This window comes from Saimiri boliviensis, chromosome 13, assembly GCF_048565385.1.
Source record: "Saimiri boliviensis isolate mSaiBol1 chromosome 13, mSaiBol1.pri, whole genome shotgun sequence".
In the NCBI taxonomy this organism is placed as follows: domain Eukaryota; kingdom Metazoa; phylum Chordata; class Mammalia; order Primates; family Cebidae; genus Saimiri; species Saimiri boliviensis.
The window spans coordinates 21,133,996-21,146,703 of NC_133461.1; the positions used below are offsets into that span (position 1 = coordinate 21,133,996).

A 12,708-nucleotide genomic window follows, 5' to 3' on the forward strand; every position below is an offset into this window, starting at 1 on the left:
TCTTGGCAGAATTTCAGATGGGATGTGGTATCAGTGAAACAAGCTTACCTGTGTACTTGATAAAAGTGATATCTTTTTTTTGTTTGTTTGTCGTGAGGCTGGAGTGCAGTGGCACAATCTTGGCTCACTGCAACCTCCAACTCCTGGGTTCAAGCAATTTTCCTTTCTCAGCCTCCTGAGTACCTGGGATTTCAGGCACCTGTCACCACGCCCAGCTAATTTTTTGTATTTTTAGTAAAGATGGGGTTTCACCATGTTGGCCAGGATGGCCTCAATCTCCTGACATCGTGATCTGCCTGCCTCAGCCTCCCAAAGTCCTCGGATTAAAGGCATGAACCACACCACCCAGCCTTAAAGTGGTATCTTCATAAAAGAATCTGGAATTAAGAATGTGGGGTCTTTAGAGTATCTATGAATTAATATTTAGTTGGAACCAAAACACAGATAAAGATGGCTCACTGAAACATATCAATCCTAGGATATCCTAGAGAATCTGTGAAAAGTGCTGCAAGGTCTGTTCAACATAATAAGATGCATTTTCCGTGTTTGACACATACCGCATAGGAGTCTACTTTGGCTACTTGTTTTCTTTCTTTCTCTGATCCGTTGTAAATTGCCGCTCTCCTCCACAGCCTAAGGACACCAGCGTAACTGATGCTTGTGAAGTCACGGGGTGAAGGGTATTCCTGCACTGAGGGATTACTAATGGGGAAGGCTGGTGATACTGTGCTGCCTCTTATTTTATTTCTATTTTTATTTTTCTGAGACACAGAGTCTTGCTCTTGTTGCCCAGGTTGGAGTGCAGTGGTGCAATCTCGGCTCACTGTAACCTCCGCCTCCCGGGTTCAAGCGATTCTCCTGCCTCAGCCTCCCAAGTAGCTGGGATTACCAGCACCCGCCGTCACACTCAGCTAATTTTTGTATTTTCGGTAGGGAAGGATTTTCCATGTTGGCCAGGGTGGTCTCGAACTCTTGATTTAAGGTGATCCACCTGGCTTGGCCTCCCAAAGTGCTGGGATTGCAAGAGAGAACCGCTGTGCCTGGCCTATTCTATTTATTTTTAAGACCTTGGACAACATGCTCATTTGTAGAGGATTTGCTTTCCAGGCATGTAATTTATGATTAATCCTTGGGTAAGAATCTCTTGCTCATGGAGACCTAACTCAGCTGTTGGTTTTCTTCCTGCTACTTTGCAGCCCAAGTTTGAAAGTAGATTTTTGATGATAGAAGTCACTATAGGAAGACCCTCTCCCTTGTACTAGCTGGAGGTTCTCAGGTCTGCCTGTACATCAGAACCACTCATGGAGTTGTTACAAATGCTCTAGGTACCTGGATCCAGCCCCTGTGGATATAGAGGGGTTCTGGGATGAGAAATAAATTCAGTGGCCTGAATATTTTCTCCCAGTCTGTGATTTGTCTCTTTACTTTGTTGAGTGTTTCCTTTGTTTGGCAGAAGCCTTTTAACCTGTGATCTCATTTGTCCATTTTTGCTTTGGTTGCCTGTGCTTATGGGATTCAAGAAATCAGTTTACTGTCCTGGAGAGTTTCCCCAGTCTGGCCTGGTCTGGCCTGACCTGGTCTGGTCTGGCCTGGTCTTCTCTTTTAAGATGGAGTCTTGCTCTGTTGCCAGGCTGGAGTGCAGTGGTGCAATCTCAGCTCACTGCAACCTCCACCTCCCAGGTTTAAGTGATTCCCCTGGCTCAGCCTTCTGTGTAGCTGGGACTACAGGCATGTGCCACCATGCCTGGATAAATTTTTTGTATTTTAGTAGAGACAAGGTTTCACTGTGTTGCTGGTCTCAACCTCCTGACCTCAAGTGATCACCCACCTCAGCCTCCCAAAGTGCTGGGATTACAGACATGAACCACCATGCCCAGCCTTTCTGAGGGTTTTATTGGAGTAGTTTCATAGTTTGTGGTCTTAGATTTAAGTCTTTAACCCATTTTGATTTAAATTTTGCATATGTCAAGAGATGGAGTCTACTTTCATTCATCTACATATAAATATGCAGTTTTCCCTGTACCATTTATTGAATAGACTTACCTTCCCCAGTGTATGTTCTTGACACCTTTGTTGAAAATGAGTTCACTGGGGAACTCATTTATCTCTGAGTTTTCTATACTGTTCTATTGATCTATATGTCTGTTTTTATGCCAATATCATGTCATTTTGGTCACTATAGCTCTGTCATATAATTTGAAGTCAGGTAATGTGATTTCTCCAATTCTCTTCTTTTGGCTTAGATTAGCTGTGGCCATTCTGGGTCTTTTGTGGTTTCTATAAAAATTTTAGGATTATTTTTTCTATTTCCGTGAAGACTGTCATTGGTATTTTCATAGAGATTGCATTGAATCTGTAGATTGCTTTGTGTAGTATGGACATTTTAACAATATTTCAACTCATAAGCATGGAATATTAGTCCATTTTTCTGGTGTCCTCTTTAGTTTCTTGCATCAGTGCAATCAATTTATAGTTTTCATTATAGAGATCTTTGCTTATTTGGTAAACTTAATTCTTAGGTATTTTATTCACAGCTGTTGCAAATGGAATTGCTTTTTGATTTCTTTTTCAGATTGTTTGCCATTGGCATATAGAAAGGCTGTTGATTTCTATACATTGATTTTGTATCTTGCAACCTTACTGAATTTATCAGTTCTAATAGTTTTTTTTGGTGCAGTCTTTAGGTTTTTCCAAATATGAGATCATAGCATCTGTAAACAAGGATAATTTGACTTATTCCTTTCCAATTTAGATGCCTTTTATTTCTTTTTCTTGTCTGATTGCTCTAGCTAGGACTTCTGGGGACAGTGGGCATCCTTGTCATGTTCCAGATCTAAGAGGAAAGGCTTTTAGTTTTTTCCCATTTAGTTCAATGCTACCTATGGGTCTGTCATATATGGCTTTTATTATATTGAGGTATGTTCCTTCTAAACCAATTTTTTGAGGATTTTTATCATGAAGGGATGATGAATTGTATCTTTTTTTTCAGCATCAATTGAAATGATCATATGGTTTTTGCCCTTCATTCTGTTGACATGACATATCACATTAATTGATTTGTGTATGTTGAACCATCCTTGCATTCCTGGGATAAGTCCCACTTGGTCATGATGAATGGTCTTTTTAATGTGGTGTTGAATTTGATTTTCTAGTATGTTGTTGAGAATTTTTGCATCAATATTCATCAATGGTATTGGCCTGTAGAGTTTTTTGTTGTTGTTTGTTTGTTTGTTTGTTTGTTTGTTTTGGATGTGTTTGTCTGGTTTTGGTAACAGGGTAATACTGATCTCATAGAATAAGTTTGGAAGTGTTTCCTCCTACTGTATTTTTTAGAATAGATTGAGTGGGGTTGGTATTAGTTCTTCTTTAAATGCTTAGTAGTATTCTGTAGTGAATGTACTGGGTCAGACCTGGGTCTCACCACAGTCCTCTGTAACCATGATCTGGCTACTGCCTATGTTCTCTCAAGGCTCTGGGGATCTGCAATAAGCAGATTGTGAATCCAGCCAGGCTAGCTTCAAGGCAGTGAGTTCCTCCAGGCTGCAGCCAGGTTCAGAGATGCCATCTGGGAGCCAGGGACTGGAGTCCAAAACCTTAGAAATCTACCTGGTGTTCTATCTATTCTACTGTGGCTGAGGTGGCACTCAAACCATTAGCCGGTCCTTCCTGCTCTTCCCTCCTCGTTCCACAAGCTCAGGGGCCTCTCCCCATGTCCACCACCACCACAGGCCCATGAGGAGTACTACCAGGTTACTGCGGAAGTTCAGTAAAGGCCTACAGCCTCTTTGGCCAGCTTGTGGTAAATGCTTTTAGTCACCCCTCAGGGCAGTGGGTTTCCCTCTGGCAAAAAGCAAGTCCAGAGATGTAATCCAAAAATCTCAGGCCTGGACTCAGAGACCCCAAGAGCCTGTTTGTTGCTTTACCCCACCAAAGTACAAAACAGGCTGGTTGAAGTAGCTCATGCCTGTAATCCCAGAACTTTGGGAGGCTGAGGTGGGCAGATCACTTGAGGCCAGGAGTTTGAGATCAGCCTGGCCAACATGGTAAAACCCTGTCTCTACTAAAAATAAAAAATAGCTGGGCATCGTGGTGTATGTCTGTAATCCCAGCTACTCAGGAGGCTGAGGCACGAGAATTACTCGAACCCAGGAGGCAGAGGTTATAGTGAGCCGAGATCACACCATTGCACTCCAGTCTGGGCAACATAGCGAGACTCTGTCTCTGAAAATAAATAAAGTGCAAGACAAACTACCCTTTACTTTTCTCTCTGCTTTTCTCAAGCAGAAGGAATCTCTCACCATGGCCACCACAGCTTGGCATGTGCTGGGTCACACCTAAACCCAGAACATCTCAGCCTCAATTAAGGCTTGCAGCCATGGATATTAACTGGGTATCATTACTGATTATTCAGGGCTCAAGGGCTCTTTCATCAGCAGGTGAAGGATCCTGCCAGAGCTGGGTCCTTGTCCTGCAAGGCAGCAGGTTTCCTTCTGATCCAGAATGTGTCTAGTAATGTTCTCTGGGAGCGAGGGCCTGAAATAGCCTCATGACTCTGCCTGGTGCCCTATCCTACTGTGCCTGAGCTGGTATCCAAGATGCAAGGCAAAGTTCTCTTTACTCTTCCCTCTCATCTCCTCAAGCAGAAGGAAGGGGTCTCTTTTGGAGCAGGGAGCTGTGCTGTATGGGGTTGGCGGGGAGTGGTGGTGCAAGCATTCCGTTAGCTGCTCTGGCTGGTGTCTCAGTAGGTCATGAGCCTGCCGAGTCAACTGGCTTCGAGTCCATCTCAGCACTAAGACTTGCCTCAGAGTTGTAGTTGATGTGGCCTATACTGCCTTTCAAGTTTATTTAGAGCCCAGAGCACTTTGTCCCTCAGTGATGAGGCTTACCAGAACTCAAGTTCTGACCAAGGGACAGGCGATACTCCTCTGGCTAGGGCTGGTCTAAATTCTCCCTCTGTGGTCTTGCATCAGCTGAGTTCAGCCCGGTTTTGCTTTCTTCTGTCTGCAATAGGGCAGCACTGAGTTCAATGCAAAGCCTCATAATTACTGCACTGTCCCTCTCCAAAGCGCACAGATTCTCTCTCCGTGCCACGCAGTTGGTGCTGGGTTGAGGGAGGGGTAGCACTAGCAATTCAAGAATATCTTTCCAGGCTGAGTGCGATGGCTCACACCTGTAATTCCAACACTTTGAGAGGCCGAGGTGGGCGGTTTGGGTGGTTTCCAGTCTTTTTGATAAGTAGGGCTGCATTGAATAACCCTGCAGTATGAACATGGGGGATATTTCCTAGAAGTGCGATTGTTCGATCGGTGCATGTGTGTGTTAAATTTTGAGATCTGGCCAAATTGCTCTCTATAAAGCCTATCTCTGTTTCTCTGCTTTCTTTTCAACCCAAAATGTCATCCCATTCTTTACTATGTGCCAATATTTTGTTATTATAGGATAAAAACTATCTCAGTGAAGAATTGTATTTCTCTTTTAGGAAATCGAGTATCTTCTCATATGTTTAAGATCTACTTGAGGCCGGGCTTGGTGGCTTATGCCCATTATCCCAACACTTTGGCGGGCTGAGGTGGGTAGATCACCTGAGGTCAGAGTTCGACATCAGCCTGGCCAACATGGTGAAACCCTGTCTCTACTAAAAATACAAAAATTAGCCAAGCATGGTGGTGGGCACCTGTAATCCCAGCTACTCGAGAGCCTGAGGCAGGAGAAACACTTGAACCCAGAAGACAGAGGTTGCAGTGAGCCGAGATTGCATCATTGCACCACTCCAGCCTGGGAGACTGCAGCGAAACTCCACCTCAAAAAAAAAAAAAAAAAAAAAAAAGGGCATTTGAATTTCCCTTTGTATCAGCTGCCTATTCATGTCCTTTACTCGTTCTCTCTTTGATTGTTTTTTTTCTTTTTGATGTTAGACTTTTAATCTTTTTATTTTCCTTGTTTGCTGCAATGTGTACCAACCAGTGTAGTGTCTTAGTTGTAAGCAAGCATTTGGACCCAGCACAGAGAGGGAAAGGGGAGGGTTGTACTCATCTCCTCTTCCAGATGGCAGTGATCAAAGGACGTGGTGATCGTGGGAACACTCTGGAGAGCACGTAGCCATATTTAACTATATTGACAACACAGCCATTTAGTAGACTCAGGGTGACTTTGAGCCACGTGTCACCCGCAGCTGTTAAAATCATGTCTGTACACGTACATGGATGATTTTGATGGCACACCCCTGTTCGCTTTGTAACTAAAAGAAAATGGCGCAAGATGCCTACTTTTTCTGTAAATTAGCTTTGTAATCCAGCGTCCAGTAAAGTTCTCTGTTCCGAGCAGACACCTAAAATAAAATGTTTGCTCAAAAAGGTCAATCCCTCCGTGCGCTGCTTTGCCTCCCTTCCTAAAGGCATGTACATCAATGCAGCACTTCTCCACTCATTTTAATAGGTGTTCTGTGATTTTTTCAAAAGTACCTATAATTATATTAATTTTGGAAAAGCTATTTTAAATATTAAAGCATTTTGAAACATATTTAACTTCTAAAATAAAATCAGTTTCTTTACTATAGGACTTCTCACAGCCTTTAATGTACCAGCAAATCCATTAATCTTCCAAGAGAAGGTTTCAAGATACTGTCTTCTGCAAGTGTGTTTGTCCACAGAACTCTGTTTTCATATTTTCATGGTATCTTATTGAAACACAGCTCAAGGTTGGGTGCTGTGTCTCACACCTGTAATCCCAGCCCTTTGGGAAGCCAGGGCAGGTGGACCATGAAATCAGGAGTTCAAGACCAGACTGGCCCAAATGGTGAAACACCATCTCTACTAAAAATAAAAAAAATATTAGCAGGGCATGGTAGCACATGGCTGTATCCCAGCTACTCGGGAGGCTGAGGCAGGAGAATAGCTTGAACTCGGGAAGCAGAGGTTGCGGTGAGCCAAGATTGCACCACTGTACTCCAACCTGGGTGATAGAGCAAGTCTCTGTCTCAAAAAGAAAAAAAGAAATGCAGCTCAAGCAATTAGCTCAAAACTCATAGATGAATCAAGAGTACACATCAATTTGTTTGTCCCCGATTTGTCTGAATTAGGCCAAACAAGGATCTTTAACTGGAAATAGGGTTATTGATAACTTGACTGCAGTCAGATTTCTAAAATTGAATAAAAATGCATTTGTGGTTCAACTGCTGACAAAGACATACTGGTTACTTTCTCCAGGCTCCCCACCGTATTAGCAGAGTGTAAAATTAATAGATTCTTAAAATACATTGTTTTAAATATGTCATTTCTGATAACCCCTCACTTCTTCTACTTGAGGTCAGATACCACCCTCTCTGTCTGAGTTATCCAAATCAAAATAGGCCAGGGATGAGGGTATAGTGCTGGGACCAGACAGAGCCACCATCAGCTGAGGCTTAATTATGAAGCAAATTTACAGAGCCACTGCGGGATGGACCAGAGGTGGGGTGGGAAGGCTCTTTATATCCAGCTCCTTAACAGGGCAGTTTATTCTTTCCTCTTGAGTATTTCTAAAATTGACTTTTTAAAAATCCCTTATTGGCCTTTTCTGTATTCTTGAGGAATCTTGTCTATTTTTTTTTTTTTTTTTCTCAGCCTTCCTGAAATTTGGAACAGGGATTCTCAACAGTGTTTTATAACACTGGTGGTGGCTGGGATGTGTCACAAGTCATTTGTGAGCTAAGTAAACCATTAGAAGCACATGCATTTGCAAATTACCACCAAATAGAATGGATTCAAGAGTACCTTATAAAAGGTCTTATTTATCTACTTTGAGATCTCCTTTTTAAGTGGAATGAGCAGTTCTGATTGCATACATGGCTACAGTGCTTATGAGGAGCTTTATAGTTCCATTTTTATTTTCCCTTTTGATAAGATTGCACTCGAGCTACAAAGATACCAGGAACGTTTTCATTTGTAGTAAGACAATTGCTATGATTACCTGATGAAACACAACAAAAATGTTGTGAGAAAAATGTTCAATAGTGGTATTGTGACTTTAAAAGAGTAGTCAGGTTATTTGTATCCTCAATAGTCTATACTTATTAACTTTTTTTTTTTTTTTTTTGGAGACAGAGCCTTTCTCTGTACCCCAGGTGGGAGTTCAGTGGTGCAATCTTGGCTCACTGCAACCTTTGCCTCCCGGGTTCAAGCCATTCTTCTGCCTCAACCTCCTGAGTAGCCGGGATTATAGGTATGCACCACCACACCCTGCGAATTTTATTTAATTTTTGATAGAGATGGAGTTTCACCATGTTGGCCCGGCTGGTTTTGAACTCCTGAGCTCAAGTGATCCACCCATCTCGGCCTCCCAAAGTGCTAGGATCATAGGATTACAGGCGTGAGCCACCGCGCCCAGCCTATACTTGTTACTCATGATATTGTCTGTATTTCCTTTGGAGTAGGAGTCTAGAAAATACGTTGTTTTGCTGGGCATGGTGGCTCATGCCTATAATCCCAGCACTTTGGGAGGCCAAGGTGGGCGGATCACAAGGTCAGGAGTTTGAGATTAGCCTGGCTAATATGGTAAAACCCCATCTCTACTAAAAATGCAAAATTAGCCAGGCATAGTAGTGCATGCCCGTAATCCCAGCTATTCAGGAGACTGAGGCAGGGGAACTGCTTGAACCCGGAGGCGGAGGTTGCAGAGAGTTGAGATCATGCCACTGAACTCCAACCTGGGCAACAAGAGTGAAATTCAGTCTCAAAAAACAAACAAAACCACGTCATTTTAAAAGTGAAATATAATATTTCAAAAGTATATATTTTTGTTATTATAGTTAAGACTGATGTTTTGTAATTTTTCACTTTCAAGTGTCTTTTAATGTATTCCCATCTCCAAAAATAGTTGTGCCATACTCGTTAATTTCTCCTCTCTGCCGGTTGGTGGGGAATCACCAAAGCCTAGTTCACTCCACTGTGTGCGTCACTCAAGGGAGCTTTATCCAGCATGCATGTTCATGGAGAACTTACCTCGAGAGGTGCTTCTCATTTTCTTCCTGATCTATAGCATCCTTGCTCCAGCTTTCATAGCAGCGGGGTGGGGGGCGGGGCAGGGAGGGGAATGCCTTCCTCTAGGCATCAAGGAGTCAGCAGGATTGATTCCTTCTGAGAGCTACAAGGGAAAGATCTGTTCTAGGCCTCTCTCCTTGGCTTGCAGATGGCCATTTTCTCCCTGTGACTTCACACTGTCATCTGTCTCTCTGTGTCCAAATCTCCCTTTTTGCAAAGATACGTTGAATTAGAGTCCTCTCTAATGACTTCATTTTAATTTGATTACATCTGCAATGAGCAGTTTCCAAATAAGGTCACATTCTGAGGGATGGTGGTTTAGAACTTCAACATATGAATCTGGGGAAGACACAATTCAACTCATAACAACATGCTAATTTGCTGCTTATAAACTTTTCTTCCTTTTTTTTAAAGAATGTACATGGCAAGTCAAAGCAAACGATCGAAAGTACCACGAACAACCTCATTTTATGAACACAAAGTTCTTTTGTATTAAGGAGAGTAAATATGCGGTGAGTTAATTTTAATTTTCTGAATTGTGTTTATTGAAATGCAGTTTTTCCCCATAGCTGGCATGCTTACTACCTTCATGCTATACCTGCCTTCCACGTAACCACCTGCCTGGGGCTATTGATAATCATATTTCTATAGAGTGTCATTTTTATTGATCTTCACCTTTGGGATGGGTAGGGGGTGACCTGCAACAAAACAGAATTTTGTAGATTGAAATTTTCTCTCTTTTTTAAATGTTAAGCTCTCTTAAGAATGTTTTATGAAAGAATATACAATGATGGCACAGAAGCCTCATGTTTGAAAGTAATGAGTTTGAAAAGAATCTCTTAATCATTTATCTTCCCCTTCTCTCCTGGAATGGATTTCGAGATTTTAAAGATATTTTTGACTCAAAAATGCTTGTTACCTTTGGAATATGATAAAGAATACTTAAAGATTAAACACAAAATACAAAAATTAGCCTGGCATGGTGGCATGTGCCATAGTCTCAGCTACTTGGGAAGCTGAGACAGGAGAATCACTTGAGTCCGGGAGGCAGACATTGCAGTAAGCTGAGATTGTGCCACTGCACTCCAGCCTGGGTGACAGGAGTGAGACCTTCTCTCAAAATAATGATAATAATAATAAAATATTTTTAGGTCCTTGAGGAATCGCCATACTGTCTTCCACAATGGTTGAATTAATTTACATTCCCACCAACAGTGTAAAAGTGTTCCTATTTCTCCACATCCTCTCCAGCATCTGTTGTTTCCCAATTTTTTAATGATCGCCATTCTAACTGGTGTGAGATGGTATCTCAATGTGGTTTTGATTTGCATTTCTCTGATGACCAGTGATGATGAGCATTTTTTCATATGTTTGTTGGAAGACAGTATGGCGATTCCTCAAGGACCTAAAAATAGAAATCCCATTTGACCCAGCAATCCCATTACTGGGTATATAGCCAAAGGATTACAAATCATTCTACTACAAGGACACGTGCACACGAATGTTCATTGCAGCACTGTTTACAATAGCAAAGACCTGGAACCAACCCAAATGCCCAACGATGATAGACTGGATAGGGAAAATGTGGCACATATACACCATGGAATATTACGCAGCCATCAAAAACGATGAGTTCACGTCCTTTGTAGGGACATGGATGAACCTGGAAACCATCATTCTCAGCAAACTGACACAAGAGCAGAAAATCAAACACCGTATATTCTCACTCATAGGTGGGTGTTGAACAATGAGAACACATGGACACAGGGAGGGGAGCACTACACACTGGGGTCCGTTGGGGGGAAATGGGGGAGGGGTGGGGGGTGGGGAGGTGGGAAGAGATAGCATGGGGAGAAATGACAGATACAGGTGAGGGGACGGAAGGCAGCAAACCACACTGCTATGTGTGTACCTATGCAACAATCTTGCATGTCCATCACATGTACCCCAAAACCTAAAATGCAATAAAATATATATATATATATAAAACATGTAAAAAAAATAATAATAATAATAATAAAATAGTAATAAATATAAAGTGTGGGCTTACAAGTTGTAAGATGTGTGCTTTAGTTTCAAGGGCTTCCATAACAGAGTAACACAACTGGATGCTTTAAAACAACAGAAGTTTACTGTCTCCCGATACAGGGACCAGAAGTCTGAAATCCTGGTGTTGGCAGGGCTGGCCCCTTCTGGAGGCTCTGCAGGAGAATCTGTTCCCTGCCTCTCCCTGGCTTCTGGTGGCCACTGGCAATCCTCAAGAGTTCCTTGGCTTATAGATGAAGTCACTCCAGTCTCTGCTTCATCTCCAAAGGGCACTCTTCCTATCTGTGTCGGTGTCCAACTTTCTTCTTAGGGGGACACCAGTCCGTATGAGCACCTCATTAAATTAGAGCCTGTCCTGATCACATATGACTTTGTCTTGATTATACCTATTTCCAAATAAGAGCCCATTCATAGGTATTAGGGTTAGGACCTGAACATATCTTTTGAGGGACACAATTCAACCCCCTACATTACCTTTTGCTCTTTCTTACACAGTAGGCTCTGTCCTCACCTAAATACATATGTCCTTTTCCTGGCTTTGGCCATGTTGTTGTCTACCTGTCCCCTGTTTTCTAACACTCTCTAATGGGTCAAAGAATCTGACAGCAGGATTTATTTGGTCACAGTCTGATGTCTGTTTCTTGTTACTGTCTCTGTCGTAAGACTCCAAGTAGTCATTTTGAGGCTTGCCTAAAATTAAAAGCTTAAAATAAATCTCAGTATCTTTCTTTCTTTCTATCTTTCTTTTCTCGAGCTGGAGTCTTGCTTTGTCACCCAGGCTGGAGTGCAATGGTGCGATCTCGGCTCACTGCAACCTCCACCTTCTGGGTTCAAGCGATTCTCCTGCCTCAGCCTCCTGAGTAGCTGGGATTACAGGCACGTGCCACCACGCCCAGCTAATGTTTTGTATTTTTAGTAGAGACGAGGTTTCACCATGTTGGCCAGGCTGGTCTCAAACTCCTGGGCTCAAGTGATCTACCCACCTCAGTCTCCCAAAGTGCTGGGGTTATAGGCATGAGCCACCACGCCTGGCCAAAATCCTCAATATCTTTCTGACAGATTATGTTTCTTTGTCACTGTAGGCTGTGGGACTTAGTGATTTTTGCAGATGTATGTGTATATATTGTGATAAATATGGCATCCTTTGGAATGACTCTTATTTTTTTCCAACAGAATAATGCAATTAAGACATATAAGTACAACGCTTTTACCTTTCTACCAATGAATCTGTTTGAGCAATTTAAGAGAGCAGCCAATTTTTATTTCCTGGTTCTTCTTATCTTACAGGTAATGCCCTTTGCTATCTTAAATCTGTTTTAAGTTATAGTGACGCAATAACATCTAAGCTGCAGACATACATAATGTGAATAATCTTGAAAATGTTTTATACTAGCAGCAGGGTTCTGTACATAAAGGAACAGTGCCTCATACACAGAACCAGCTCAATCAGTGTTATATGAACAGGCAAAGAGAACAAATGGAAACATTATTCTCATTATGTAGTTTTTAAAAATTTCATGTTGTATTGATATGAGTGTTAAAACTGGTATCCCTGAAGCAAATACAACTAAAATCCGGCCAGGCACAATGGCTCACACCTGTAATCTCAGCAGTTTGAGAGGCCAAGGCAGGTGGATCACCTTGG

General features: G+C 42.2%; 1 protein-coding gene across 7 annotated transcripts in view; it reads left to right on the forward strand.

The window, feature by feature from the left end:
- The window catches only part of ATP8B1 (ATPase phospholipid transporting 8B1), a 150,796-nt gene that overhangs the window by 81,937 nt on the left and 56,151 nt on the right, over positions 1-12,708 (forward strand). For 6 of the 7 annotated variants that reach the window (XM_074383365.1, XM_074383364.1, XM_074383367.1 and 3 more), the window contains 2 exons: positions 9,432-9,529; positions 12,237-12,350. In XM_074383365.1, the coding sequence (XP_074239466.1) occupies positions 9,432-9,529; positions 12,237-12,350 (212 nt within the window). The remainder of the gene's footprint in view (positions 1-9,431; positions 9,530-12,236; positions 12,351-12,708) is intronic. The other variant, XM_074383369.1, reaches the window with a different exon arrangement.